Source organism: Myotis daubentonii, chromosome 4, assembly GCF_963259705.1.
Source record: "Myotis daubentonii chromosome 4, mMyoDau2.1, whole genome shotgun sequence".
NCBI lineage: Eukaryota > Metazoa > Chordata > Mammalia > Chiroptera > Vespertilionidae > Myotis > Myotis daubentonii.
The window spans coordinates 6673174-6688135 of NC_081843.1; the positions used below are offsets into that span (position 1 = coordinate 6673174).

The 14962-nt window shown below is 50.4% G+C and overlaps 1 protein-coding gene across 2 annotated transcripts in view; it reads left to right on the plus strand.

Moving 5' to 3' along the window:
• PRKCB (protein kinase C beta) overlaps window positions 1–14962 on the plus strand; it is a 296895-nt gene that overhangs the window by 220052 nt on the left and 61881 nt on the right. For both annotated transcript variants that reach the window (XM_059692105.1, XM_059692104.1), the window contains exons 8-9: window positions 2272–2368; window positions 8096–8242. In XM_059692105.1, coding sequence (XP_059548088.1) covers window positions 2272–2368; window positions 8096–8242 — 244 coding nt within the window. The remainder of the gene's footprint in view (window positions 1–2271; window positions 2369–8095; window positions 8243–14962) is intronic.

Here is a 14962-nt window from a genome sequence, read left to right on the forward strand (position 1 = left end):
GGCTGGGGCGGAGAGCAGCTGGGGCTCCCGGGGGCGCCAGCCTCAGGCCCCGCTGCCTTGCCGCCAGCTCCCTCTGAGTCCGATTCTCCTCTTGGTTCGGTTCCCCGTTTATTTATGCTGTCTCCTTGCTTCCCCTTTTCCAGAGGTGCGTCTGTCTTATTGTTGTTTCCCCCCAGAGGATCGGCTCTGGGATGTGTGTCAAGTCTGCGCTTCTGTGTCTCCTTCCTGGAGGTTTGTGTTGTGCTCTTTGGATTTCAGCTGAACATTTTGCTAATATGTTTTCCTCTCTTAACTTCTTCCGTGCTTTAAAAACAACGAACAGGCATCGGAGGGAAGAGATTTCCTCCATGTTCTGACAGGTTGCGTTCTAGCTGCTGTTGCTTAAGCAAGGTCAGCAGGTGGAGTGTTAACTTCCTTCCCAGCGGCGTCCACAGTAGCCCCTCTTATCGGTGGGTGGACCCCACTGCTCTCCTGGAACTCCTGATGGTACCGCACCCCGCACAGGCCATGTTTCCCCTACACACACACACACCTGTTCACTACAGGAAGCACCCATGGCTTCTCTTGACGTATCCGATGCCAGCTTCACGCCTCCTAGGCTTTAGGGCCACTCTTGGGTAAAACAAGGGTGACTTGAATATAAGCCCTGGGGTCCTGGGACAGCCGCTCTGGCCACTAGGATGGCCGCTAAGTGACTGGCAGGTGGCCTCGCTGGAGGCAGGGATGTCACCGCTGGGCGGCTGCTCGCCTCCTGCTTTAACAAGGAGGTGGCACTGGGTGCAGGGTCTTCGGTTCTAACGTCTACTTAGACTTGGGCACCATCGAGTTGATATGTGTATATTTTTACGTTACCTGGTCCTTGTAACAAGTTACGTTGGCCTTATGTATAAGAGAGATCAAGTGTCCTTTCAAAGTGAATTTATTATTAAAAAAGAGATCATGTAGTGGAAATCATTAGTTGATAATATCCAGATTTATCGAGATCCACGAAGGTGAACAAAGTGTGCCAACCCCCCTCCATGCCTCGTCATGTGACTGTACTTGGTGGAGATTCCCAGAATCCCTGCTGTGTGCGGGGTACCCTTAGTGACTTCCGGCAAAGACACAGATGTTCTCTCTTTTGCGTTCCTTTCGGAATTCCAGTGGGAACTGTGAAGGGGAGAATTGGATATTAAATGTGGAGGCCCGCTGGTCACCTCTGCCTGACTCACCGAGCCCTTATGTGTAGAAGCTGCCCGGGATGATTAGTGAGTGGAGAAAGGGACTGTGGAGAAAGGGGATGATTAGTGAGTGGAGAAAGGGACTGTGGAGAAAGGGGTTGATTAGTGAGTGGAGAAAGGGACTGTGGAGAAAGGGGTTGAATGATGTCCCTCGTGGTTAGGAGGCCTCTTGCGGAGCGAGGCGTTTGGGCTCTCTCCCTCCTGACTCGAATGCCTGCCGACGCCCTTTCCTTCCTCGCTCTCCTCTCACCGACTGGGGGACGTGTCTTGGTGGTCAGGGAAAACAGAAGCATCGAGTTTATTTAATGACATTACTATCAGTGATGCTGATGATGGATGGTGCCTTTTATTGAACACGTGCTAAGTGCCAGGACTCTGCCCGTTTTTCATGCATCATCATATCTTGGCTTCACAATGATCCTATGACAAAGAGGCTTTCATTCCCTTTAAAGATGAGAAAACTCAAGGCTCGGGGCCTAGCCAGCGTGCCCAGGGGTGTCCTGGAGGCAAAGGCAGAGGTGCGACTCCAGGACTCGTGTCCCTGGCCACGGAGGGCGTCAGTTTCTCTCGAGTCCAAGCACTTTGGGGCACAGCCATGCGAGTGCCCAGTGCCCGGGCACACGCGGCAGTGTGCGTGAAAGAGGGGGCGCCGCAGTGCTGGGACAGGGACAGGGACGCGGGCACGGAGAGCTTCAGAGCAGCTTCCAGAACAGAAATCACCCCACGGGCAAACAGTAGGAGCCAACTTGCGGTGTGGAGTGATATAACTAAGACAGTGGTGGGGGGGAGAGAACGAGAGCACGTTACATCCTTTAAGCACAGAATGTACTTTTTCTGATGTCCATAGAATAGTTACAAACATAAAAATACATTAGCATACCCGGCTACACACACACACACACACACACACACACACACACACACGCATGCACCCCAGAACAAAAACCCTCCGCATGTTAGAGTAGAGCTTGCCTAGGCCTCCTCCTCGGTTCTACCGATGAGATCCTCCTGCGTGGAGTCATGGAATTGTCCTGGCCCTGTCTCCCTTTAGGTTTAAGCTGCTGAGCCAGGAGGAGGGCGAGTACTTCAACGTGCCCGTGCCGCCGGAAGGAGGCGAGGGCAACGAGGAGCTGCGGCAGAAGTTTGAGGTGAGCTGTCTGTCTCTCTGCCTCCGTGGGAACCGGGGGAGCCTGCCTGTGCTGTCTGTCCCATTCAGGGCGCTGTCCTTAGCGCGGCCTTTCCTAACTCCAGGCCTTGCCGTGGTGTCTCCCAGAACACTCCCGTGTACCCTCCAAGACCTCAGTTAAATGTCCCTGCCTTGTGAGGCCATCCCTGCCTCCCCGTGTTCCTGCAGATCTAGACTTTTCTGGAAAGTGCTCGTTCACTGCCGGGTGTTTTGGTGCTGTGGTCGGGGGCGGGGGTGGTGGTGAACACAGTGACAGAATGTGTTCTGGCGGCTGAGTCAGGGGGTTTGCTGAGGGGTAGAGTCTGGGTTGGGTGTATTGGCAGGTGGTGCTGTTGTGTGGAGAAATGGAACTGACTGTGCTGGTGACTCCATGAAATACCAGTGGGTGTATCTTCCAAAGAGTCCGAGCCTTGACCTTGGCCCTGACCTTGGGCTCTAGTGCTGGCTCTGCTTCTGCCTCCGACACCCCCTTCCCTTCTGTGGGGCCAATAGACCCTATTTTCATCTGCCTGAGAGCAGCTGGATGTAGGTACATCCCAGTTTCACAGAGAAAGCGTTTTGGGAAGAGGGGCCTGCGTTCTTTCATTATTTGTGTACTGAGTGTTTTTAAAGTTGTTCCATGAGGGAAAACACGATTTTGTTCATGTTTACCAATTTTAGATAAGCGGCGGTGGTTTACTGACTGAAAAAATGTACAGCTTAGCTAGAAAAACAGATCGCCATCCCTGCTATCTATCAAAACCCTCACAAGCAAATGAAAAAATACAACCAGGGAACGTTCTTTGGACGAGATGCCCACGGCACTTTGAGGACGTAGAGGGAATGTAAGCTTGTCTGGAGCATGGGGATGGCGTCCCTGAGGAAACAGCAGCGGGAGTTACCAAGTGAAGAGGGGAAGCTCCCCGTGCAGAGAGGGCAGCATGTGCAAAGGCCCTGTGGCAGGGAGTGGCAGCCGCGGCATGAGACCGGCCACAAGGCACTGTGGGAGAGCAGGGAAAGCCGAAGTTGAGCTGAGGCAGGGCTGCAGTGGGAGGGCAGGCCCAGAAGGTCTGTGCTGGCCATAGCAAGGATTTGCCTTTTATTTTGAGAGCCATGTTAGTTTTCCCCTGAACTTGACAGAAACAGCACTTGAGTGTTGACCCATATCTTGAGCCTGTGCCCTCCACAAAACCTGGACGATGGTGACAACCCTGACCCCGTGGGATTTCCTTTCCTGGAAGCAAGTGGAATAAGCATGCTGGCCTTGAGCTTAAGCTGAACTTGGTAACTGAGGGTCATTCCCGTACACTTGGGTCAAGGCCAGAGGCGCTGATGGACGGACTTCCCACCCATCCGTGCTGAGAGCTGGACACTGACTGATAAACAGTCCTTCCCGAGACTGTTTCTGTCTCTCCCTCCCCCGAGGGCGTGTCCATTTGCTGCTGGTAAGCGTGTTACTGTGGGTGACAAAACACCAGGGCAGCCTTTCCTTGTACACAATGAAGTCGCAACTTTGCAAAATGATTTCTTCTGTCCTCGGGCAGAAGGAACACAAGGATCACGTTTCCTGCGCGAGCAGAGCAGGAAACCTGGGTGATAATCACTCTGGGCCAGAGCTGTTGGCTAAAACACGTTTCCAACAGACTGAGAACTGTTCTCAGACACACGGAGGAATTTCAGTTGACCTTGAACGGGAGAAATTGTAATACCTGTGCAATAACCAATTAGCACCTAGAATGACTCAGACATTATTTTCAAGTCTCTGATCTGGAGAAATTCTGAGTGACGGTAAAGTCAAGCTGCTGGAGTTGGGGTAACACTTCACAGTTGGGGTGTGTGGGGTGCAGCTGCCACGTGTGGTGCATTCCAGAAGGTCGGAGTGGGCTGAAGGACTGTCTTCTGATTGTGGGCTTGCCGATGGGCCAGGGAAGGGAAGGCACCATTCTGGATGTTCAGAATGGGTTTTCTGAGATTTTTCTAAAAAATTTCTTGGAGTTTTTAGATTTAAACGTGCTGATTATGTGCCGTGTATTATTTTAAGTGCTTTAGAAATACTGACTCGTTGAATTTCCTCCTCGTGACCACTTTGAATGGTAGATGCTATTAGCAGCCCCATGTCTCTTTCCCCAATGAGGCCCCGAGAGGTTCAGCCGCTTTCTCACCTCCCACACTGCTCACTGCCCTGCCTTGCGAGTCCCCGGCAGCGGACGGACTGTAAGGACTCGAGCGCAGGCCTTTCTCTGGAGGAGGTCCGAAGGGATGTGCGGGAAGCGGGGGGCCGAAGTGCATGTGCTGTCAGCCACATACGCTGTGGGCACCCAGGGTTTTGTCCGCTGGGAACTGCACATGTGCTCAGGGTTCCCAGTTGAGGGGCAGGATGCTGAAGTTCCCACCTGGGCCCTTCCTTTCGTGCTGAGGGCTGCTTCCAGGGAGGTAACTTGCCAGCACTTCCCACTTTCCCTGCCAGTGGGCTGTGTGCTCGTGCACCAGGGGAGCCCAAGGCAGGGCCACAGGGGTCCTGGGCCAGCAGCCCCGTGTGGAGAGGATGTCCCACCGGGCCCTGTGGTTGGGTGCACCACCCTCCCAGCATGTGCATGTGTCCACCAGCCCAGAAGCTCTGCACACCCCGCAGTTTGAGGAATTTGTGAGGCTTCATTATGCAGGCACAATCGATCGGTTATTAACTCCATCTCCAGCCCCAGTAGATGGGTGGTCGAACCAAGCTCCCAGTCATGGTTGGTCCCGCTGGGACAGCCTCCATCCAGAGGACATTCAGGAGCCCACCAGGAGTCCCCATGTTAGGAAAAAGGATGCTCCTATGACCCAGGAAATCACAAGGGCTTTAAGAACTCGGATCAAAGGCCAAATAGTAGAACAAAGGACGCTCCCCGCAGCCCTGTCACCCAGGAGATTCCAAGGGCTTCAGGAGCTCTCTGTCCGGAAAACCAGGGGCAGAGACCAAACATATACTTCTTATTGTGTCACATCCTATGGCTCCATGTAGGTGACGCTACAACACTGACCTCCAGGGATGGAGCGGGGAGCAGGGAGTCCTGTGTGGGAAGGGAGGGGCCGCAGGACTTCCTGAGGGTGGAAATGTTCTGCATCCTGATCCGGGTTTGGGTTACTTGTGTGTATACATTTGTCAGAACTCACAGAACTGCGCACCTAAGATTTATGCATTTCACACTATCCACCTCAACCTTTAAAACATTAAAACGAAAAAAAATGGTGGATGTTTTGTCAGCATGACAAGCAGAATGCTGGTGGAACCACCCGTGGAGAAGACAGACACCAGGCAGTTTTAAGGCTTGAGGGCAGGGGGAATCGCGCTGACTGAAATCAGACTAGCCACCTCTTCCCCCTTCCGCGCACATGCCCAAGTTTACCCTCCCCTCGTCTCATCTCACTGAAGAGCGCCACCACCCTCCCAGGTGCTCCAAACAGAGCTGTCCTTCACTCCTGACCTCCCTCCCCCAATCCGTGTCCAGCCCTGAGAAGTCTGTCTCCTGCTTCATTCCCTCCACACTGCAGACACTGAGTCGGGCCCCGCCATTTCTCACCGTGATGACTACAGTCACTTCTTAAAGGTTTCAAACTGGCCTCCTCTAACTGGGTCCCTTCCCTAAACTAAAAATGCTCTTCCCAGGGCCCTGTGACAGCCTCCTGTGCTCAGATCAGCCCAGACTCCTTGATGGGGTGTGCAAGGCTTTCTCAGCTCCTGACTGCCTCCCAGGCCACATCTGCCTGGCCATCAGTGCTCCAGACAGATTTTAGTCTTTGAATGTGTCTTGTTATCGACTCCGTAAAGCCTTTCTGCTGCTGACTCCAAATTCCTCACCTGGATAATTCCTAAATACATTTTGTGCAGAGGACCCAATTCCTGTTGGGATGCAAATTCTTTGAGCATCTGTATCTGCTTTGCTCCCTGATGGAGCCTCGGAATCTAGGGCAATACCTGGCATGTAGCAGGCACTCAGTAAGTATTTCTTGAATGAATGAATGAATCTTCCCTGATATTAAATTCCATGGAAAGCTTTTTGTTGCCTCTTTGTCTTATAAAGATAAGTGAGTAATGCAGCAATAATAATGTCTACCATCCATTGAGCATCTACTAAGTGACAAGAATGGTGCTGAGAACTTTGTGATACATTTTCTCATGTCATTAACTCATCTTCTTGGAAAGGGGACTGAGATTTAGAAAGGTTCATTAAGCAAATGCAAGTAAGTGCCTCTCTGTGGTGGTAGGCAGTCCTCATGGAGCTTGTGTTCTAGTGTGAGGAGAAAGACAATAAGTTAAGAAACAAGTACATATCTGGTTTGTAAGGTGGTGATGAGAGATATGAAGAAAATAAAGTAAATAAGGGGGAGGGAGATTGCTGAGAGCTATTTCATGTCAGGCACTTGGGCTCTCTTAGAGGTGAGGGAGCTCTGGGGAAAGACCTCCAGTCACAAGAGAAAGCAAGTGCAAAGGCCCTGGGAAAAGAATGTGTTTGGTGCTTTCAGAGAACGGCAATGAGGCCATGTGGTTATAACAAGGAGAAGGGGCTGAAATAAGAGAGTGCAGAGGGGCCAGGTTATCTTTGGCCTTTGCCTGTTTCTCTGACAGAGACAGGAAGGTCTGGGATGTTTGGTGGAGGAGGGTTGTGAGCCAGGATTACACAGTTTATACACTGCCAGAGTTAGGAATTCTAAGCTGAGCTTTTATTGCCACAATTTTCTCACTCCTAGAAGCAAATCCAGTAACAAGGCCCTGGCAGCTGCAGGTCTCCCTGCTGTTCTCCTATCTCTTCTTGTTCCAGAGCATTTGCTGCCATTTGAGTCACTATTTTGCTGCTCACAGAAGCAGGTCCCTCCCCCATTGCCTCACCCATTCATTAATCCATTTGACCAGAAACTATATTGGTTGTCAGGGAAACTGTGGAGAATGAGATATAGTCTGTGCCCTCACTGTTTTCAGTGTGCCTGGGGCGAAAAGTGAACAGACAGGTATCATCCAGTATAAATGGGAGGTGAAATGAATGAAGGAAGCAAATACTAGTAGGGACACCTAGTCCAGACACAAGGAATCAAGGAGGACTTGCCCGAGGAAGTGAAACTGGGGTAACTAAGTTGACGAAAGAAGGAAGGGGAGAGAATAGCCATCCAGAGAGAAGCAAGAGCACGTGCAAAGGCCCTGAGGTGGGAGGTGAAAGAATGAAGCTGGGTTGCAGGGAAGAAGGGTGTATTGGCCAGTACACGCTTCAAGGTCTTTATCCTAAAAATGAGTCACCACTGAAGCATTTTAAGCAGGTAGTGACTCGGTTGGGTGTGAGGAAGTGGAATCTTGCTCTGGCTTCATGTGAAGCCCAGTGTGGAGGGAACCAAGGTGACTGTCCAGGTGAGGGCTGATGGCAGGTGATGTTGGTGGAGATGGAAAGAAGATGAATTCTAGAGGCTGCGAGGAGGAAAAGGTGACTGCTCCTGGTGAGATGTGAGGGCTTCAAGAGAAATGGAGGTGCCAAGGATGGCCTCCAGGTTCTGGCCTTGCAGAGTGGGCTGTTGGCCATGTTTTTCATGGGACAGGGGTGTGTGAGTGGCAGGAACCACACCATGCATGTCTATATGTGTCTTCCTACAAAGGCATTGTCAAACCTTAATGATGTGTCTTTTTTTTTTCCGGTTTATGACTTGGCTTTTTAATGATGTGTCTTGTGTTTCCCCCCTCCAGAGGGCCAAGATCGGCCAGACACCCAAGACTCCAGAAGAAAAAACTACCAACACCATAGCCAAATTTGACAACAATGGGAACAGGGACCGGATGAAGCTGAGTGATTTTAACTTCCTGATGGTGCTTGGGAAAGGCAGCTTTGGCAAGGTACAGTGTGGTTTGGTGGTTGTAACTGCTCCAGAAAAAAAAAATGCTAAAAAGGCGAACACATTTATCTGAGAAGGTGACATACAAACTGAGACCTGAGGATGAGAATGAACAAGCTAAACATTCAAAGAGCTAGGAGAGAACAGCATGTGCAAAGGTCCTGGGGTAGGGAGGGCTTGGTACATTTTAGGTACCATCAGGAGTTGGGGCCAAAATGTCATGAATGAGGGAGGTAGTAGGATGGGAGGTTGAAGAAATGGGCAGGGCCTGGTCATGCATAGCCTTATGAGCTGTGGTGGGGAGTTTGGATTTTACTCACAGTGCAGTGGGGAGCCTCTGAAAGATTTTAAGCAGAGAAGTGACACAATCAGATTTGCCTTTTGGAAAAGATCACTCCTGCAGCCAAGAATGGAGACAGTGCCTTTCACATAGCGGCACAGTTGAAGGATGACCCGGGCCTCGTAGAGTGGTTCTGGATGCTTTTATAGATGCCTGGAGAGACTGTTTTACTGAACCTGAGATGGCATTATAAGTATTCATGACTTGTTTAGTGTTGCGTTGAGCCTTTTAAGCCCTTTGTGTGCCACAGATATGTCTAATATGAATCTCATACCATGAACTCGGGTGTGCAAAGAATACAAGTTTCTTTCCCATCTCTGTAGCCTAAGTAAAGATATGAGTTATCTTTGCTCGTACCACAGCTGTGAGTCAGCTGGCGAGTCCCAGCACCTGCTTCCCCAGAGCACGCCGTGCACTGACGCTTCTCTCCACGCTCCCCATGCGACCTACGCTAACCGTGTACACCACTGACTGCTGCAGAAGCTCCTCGCTGCTGTCCCGCTCACCCGTGACCTATAATAATACCCCTTCCACGTAGCTGCCATCGTCATTTCTTAAAACACTACATTAGGTCAAGGCACTCCCCTGCTTGCAACACTCCAATGACATCTCTTCACAATTAGAATAAATTCTATACTGTGTTGTGGCTTACATCATTCTTTTTTGTAAAATATATTTTTATTGATTTCAGAGAGGAAGGGAGAGGGAGAAAGAAATAGAAACATCAATGATGAGAGAGAACCAATGACTGGCTGCCTCTTGCATACCCCACATTGAGGATCGAGTCCAAAACCCAGGCATGTGCCCCAACTGGGCTTGTAACTGTGACCTCCTGGTCCAACCACTGAGCCACACCAGCCGGATTGGCTTACATCATTCTTAATTATGACCCTTGATATAAACCCCACTCAACAACTTCCTTTTCTTCCTCCCACCACCCACTCTGCTTGGTGGTTCCTGGGACTGTGAAACAGAGAAAGCTCCTTCTGCCTTGGAGGGTTTGTGGTGCGTGGCTGGCTCCCTCTCGTCATTCCCAAAGCGACTTAGAGGTCATCTCTTTTGGGAAGCCTTCCCAGACCACCTCCTCAGAGAGCCACTCATTCATCCTTCACTATATTTAACTCTCTCGGCACCCATCACCCGGTGATACTTTTCTTGCTTGTATTGGTTTTTCGTTCTTCTCCTCTTAAGATCTGACCTGCACACGAGCAGGGACCTTCTCTGTCGTGTTCAGCACTGAACTTCCAGTGCCTGTGGGTTGAGTTGAGTCAGGACCAAGACTGAATGCTAGATTTTCTCTATGGGGCCCAGGTCATCTGCTGAGATGGGTTGGGGATCTGGCCCATGCGGGATGGGCATTGAGAGCAGGAGCACGCGGTAGGGTTGCTGATGGGCGTTGAGAGCAGGAGCACGCAGTAGGGTTGCTGATGGGCGTTGAGAGCAGGAGCACGCAGTAGGGTTGCTGAGCAGTCCCACATACCCGGTAAGAAGTTGGTAATGGCAGTGGTCCACCCCACTGCATGATCTTTGCCAGCAGCTCTGAGTAGCCTAGATGTGGAGACGTGGATGGTGAGTGGAGTTCACAGTAATAAGGGAGGTAAGGATTCTGGGATGAGGGATGCCCACTTCCAGCAGGTTCTCAGCAAAAGCAGAGCGAATAGATGAATGCAGACAGTGTCTAGACCGGGCTGGGAGGAAGTCAGAGCAGGAGCAAGTCAGAGCAGGAGGTGAGAAAGAAGGAGTCTGGAGGCCTGGGGATGAAAACAAATGGATGAGGTCAAGAGATTAAGATGCTAAGAACAGAGGCATTTCGATCCAAAGTTGGGGCGGTTTCCATGATGACATGGAAGAAAGTGGCCTAAATGAAGAGTTCTGATAGGCTGAGGCTGTTGGAAAGTTTTTAAAATTATATTTTTAGCAAGCACGACACCCCTGGTTCCTCATTAAAATTATATTTAAAGGGTAAATATTTCGAAGTCTTGCTCCCACCCAAGTTCGCATCTTTTCGTGGCCCCTCCCTGCTACTGCCCTCCGTAGGTTGACACTTTTGTTCATTTCATTTGCATCTTTCCAGTGTCTCCATGTTAATTTAACAAACATAAATGTGCATTTTTATTCTTGGCCTTGTTACCTCCAGAGGTAACAGTGTAGGTTGGGGAGTTTTTTATTGAGGAGTGGAAGCTCCAGAGGGCCTCATGGAAAGGGTTGGGGCTGGGGGGTGGGTGGAGAGGTGGGGGAGCAGGCCATTGGGGAGCAGTGAGGGAGCGGGCAAGTATAGATGATATGTTTCTATGGAAACTGTTATAATGATTGAAAGTTCAGTTGCAGACTCGCGATATGGCATCAAATAAATGACAACAACAGTATGTCATGAAAGCAACTAGGATAACAGAAACCTCTGTGACCCTTCAAAACAAGTAGTCATCCTTTGCCACCCTAGTTTGCCAACCGTGGTCTTACATTTAGATGCCCGAGTTTCCCATTTTGCAGATAGATCACACCCCTTAAAGGGGAGAGCACCGCGGGGCAGTTGCTACCCCGCAGGTTTTCATGCATTTCAAAGCAAGTTGCAGATGTCGGTACACTGTGCCCCTAAACTCTTCAGCATGCATATCATTGAACCAGAATTCAATATTTGTTTTTAACTATTTTAAGGGGAAATTTACATACAACGAAGGACACAAATAAGTATAGCAGCCATGAGTTTTGAAAAACATGTACTTTGAAACCCTGTGGGGATGTACATATTAATCTAAGAAATCACACAGATGTGATGTGCCACTGAGTCAGATGCGCCGAGAGCGCCTGCGGAGTGGGGTTGGCCTCGCTGAAGGCGGGGAAGGCTTCCAGGCCAAAGGGACTCGAGCGATATCTGGAGGACGGGCAAAGGGCACAGACCGGGCACAGCACATGGAGCTCTCAGAAGGCCTCCTCTTCCTGGTCAGACCCCCAGCCAGGCTTGGTTGATCTGGGTGCGGCCAGGGCACTAGGCTCCTTTGTTAGCCAGGGTGAATTCAACTGTGGGACCGCTCCCCCAGCCCCCCTCCCCCCTCAGCCCCCCGCCCCCCGCCCCCATGTGTATTGGCTCAGACACCATGGAAGCTCCCTTTTCACTCACGCAGCAGTACCAGGTGGGTGTTTCTGTCCTCGCCCACATCCTCCATGTAGTGGTTAAGGGATCCAGGTTCCTTCCATCTCATGTGGCTCCATCAATTCCTAAGGCCTTGTTCTGTCTACATTCAGGGGCAGAGGGGAAAGAGAGTACGGAGGAGGCTCAAGCTGCTTCCGAAAAGTCTTAGTTTGGAAATGGTACCCTTCGCTTCTGCCGACCCACTGTTAGAGAGAACTTAGTCGCGTGGCCTTCCCTCATGCAAGGGAGGCCGGGAGAACAATTTTGGTGGAAAGCTAATCTCTCAGCTACACTCTGCTTTTCAGCTGCTGTTGGAGTTTTTCTTGGGGACACAAGAGACCTTCTGCTTTCCCCTTTAAAACTCCCAATCTATCACACCCACACGCAGAGGACTTCAAGCTCCTCCTCCCAGTGACATTTCCTTGGTTCAAATCATGGAACGTTCCAGGTGTTAGTGCTGCTTTTCCTGAAGCACAGCATAAGCTGGGGGGTAAATCAAATAGGAAGTTAGTGTATGAAAAGAAAAGAAAAAAGTGGAGAGCCTTTAGAAGCTGGGGCTCACATATTACATTTATCATTTCAAAAAGTCCCATCCAGGTCTGTTACTTTATATCAGTGGTTCTCGACCTTGGCTGCACATTAGAATCACCTGGGAATCTTTTTAAAATCCTGATTTCTGGGCCTCATCCTCCGGAAATTCTGTTTCTTTGTTAGGGGGTGAGGTCACAACATTAGTAACAAAGAAACAGAATTTCTGGAGGATGGGGCCCAGAAATCAGGATTTTAAAAAGATTCCCAGGTGATTCTAATGTGCAGCCAAGGTCGAGAACCACTGCTCTATATGCATCGAAGCAGCACTAAAATCAGAACCTGAGAGGTGAAAACAAAACCCTAGCCTTCTCCTTTAGTGCTTGAGGGCCCAACTGTCACTAAGGAGGCCACGGGCATGGGGATGCGGCCCGGGTCCCTCCCAGACCCAGCACGTGTGCTCTCCAAGGTGCTGATCCAACTCCTTCTGCTAATAATTCACACAGTCAACGGGGATGAGTAGCGCCTTGGCCAAGTTTCCTAAATATTGTTATTCATGCACCTGTTTACTGTTTGCCATATACATACCTCCTTTCTACTACCTTAAATATTTTCTTTAAGTTGATGTAATTGACTTCCTTTTCTTTTCCTTTTTTTAAACACTCACCCAAGAATATGTTTTTATTGATTTTTGGGTGTGTGTGTGTGTGTGTGGGGAGAGAGAGAGAGAGAGAGAGAGAGAGAGAGAGAGAGAGAGAGAGAGACATTGATGTGAGAGAGAAACATTGATCCGTTGCCTCCTGTACATGCCCTGATCTGGGATTGAAGCCAAAACCTAGGTATGTGCCCTGACTGGGAATTGAACCCTCAACCCTTTTAGTGTATGGGACAATGCCCCAACCAACTGAGCCATCAGCCAGGGCTGACTTCCTTTTCTTGTTCTTAGCAGTAGTAGCAGTAATATTGGTGAAACCACAGGCTTGACCTGCCTGTTGTATATTTATTAGAGGCCTGGTGCACGAAATTTGTGCACTGGGGGGGGGGAGTCCCCTCAGTCCGGATTGCAAGAGGGTGCAGGCCAGGCTGAGGGACCCCACTGGTGCATGATTGGGGCCGGGGAGGGACCGCAGGAGGGCGCCAGGGCATGTCTGGCCCATCTCAGTTCCAATCAGCCGGACCCCAGCAGCAAGCTAACCTACTGGTCAGAGCATCTGCCGCCTGGTGGTCAGTGCATGTCATAGTGAGCAGTTGAGCAGCCTTAGCATATCATTAGCATATTATGCTTTGATTGGTTGAATGGATGATCAGATGATTGGACACTTAGCATATTAAGCTTTTATTATATAGGATTTTAGTGTGTTTTAAGAGAATTTATTAAAAGAAAAGTAATTTTGCTCATTACCACATTATATGGAAAACTGTCTTAAGATCTTACACTCACAATGACAATTTGGAACTTCAGTTACTATTGTATTTCTAAGGACACGAAGTGTTTTTGCTACATTTCTCTTCATATCTGGACGATACAGAAAGTCTCCAATCTTCCCTGTCCCCCATAGCCTGTCCTTCGAAGAGGGACACACTCAACATTTCCTGTGTCCTTAGAGGCCTTGCCTGTGGTCTTGACTGGCTCTTCTCCATCATTTCTTCATTGAATTTATCCAGAGAATCAAACTGCCCTTTCAAGATTTGCTGCCTCTGCCCACCCTGCCCCCCCCCGCCCCACCCCGCCATGCCCCTGTGCCTCATCCTTTTGCTCTGTGACTTCCGCCCTCAGCAGCTTCTGGAATACCCATCTCCCAGGTTACCAGTGCCCACCTAGCTCCTAATTCTCCAAATCTGAGGACACGGTGTGGTGGAAGCTGTGGCAGCAGAGGGCAGGCGTGAGGGAAAGGAACTGGGGCTCAGGTTGGCCCCACACCCCATTCCAGGGAGACGTTATAACTTTTATAATAACTGCTCTCTGACGGGCATCATTAAGAAGTATTTATTTATTGAGCATCTACTATGTGCCAGGCACTCTTCTAGGGGCAAAGGACATGGCTGTGAACAATAGAGACAAAATATCTGTCCTCACGGAACATATGTTGTGGTGGTGTGGCAATGGCGACGGCGATGGCAATGGCGACGATGGTGACAGCACCCCTGGCGCTCTGAGCCCTCCCTGTGCGTCAGGTTCTGCTAAGTGCTCTAATGCACTGGCTCACACTTACGCTGTAATGCAGGACTGTCATCCCCACTTCACAGATGAGAAAGGAGACACAGAAAGTGGCAATAACTTGCTAACACCACACAGCTAGTTAGCGGCACTTAACTGACCAGGTTTGGTCTAGAGACGTGCGATCTTGGGTTCTCAATTGCAGGCACTTAACTCTTGCATTTCTACCCTACACAGAGGTCCTTCTCTGTGCCACAGACATACGTGGGGAGGTTAACCACTCTCCCTCCTCGTTTTCTCCCTCTCCCTCTGTTTCCCTCCGCGTGCTAAGCAGTATGCACGCCTTGGTGTTTCTCTGCGCCTCTGCCATCAGACTAGCTGCATGCCCGTACGCTGACGGACGCCCGGGTTCTCTGCTCTTCCCACATCCCTCTGGCCTGTCCCCCATCCGTGTGGGGACGCGCATTGGAACTGCACCATCGGCAGGGATTCCCGAGAGGGCCCACGAGAACGGGCTTCACTCCCCTGGCCGCTGCCCTCTCGCCTCCTCTGAGGCGTCAGCTCA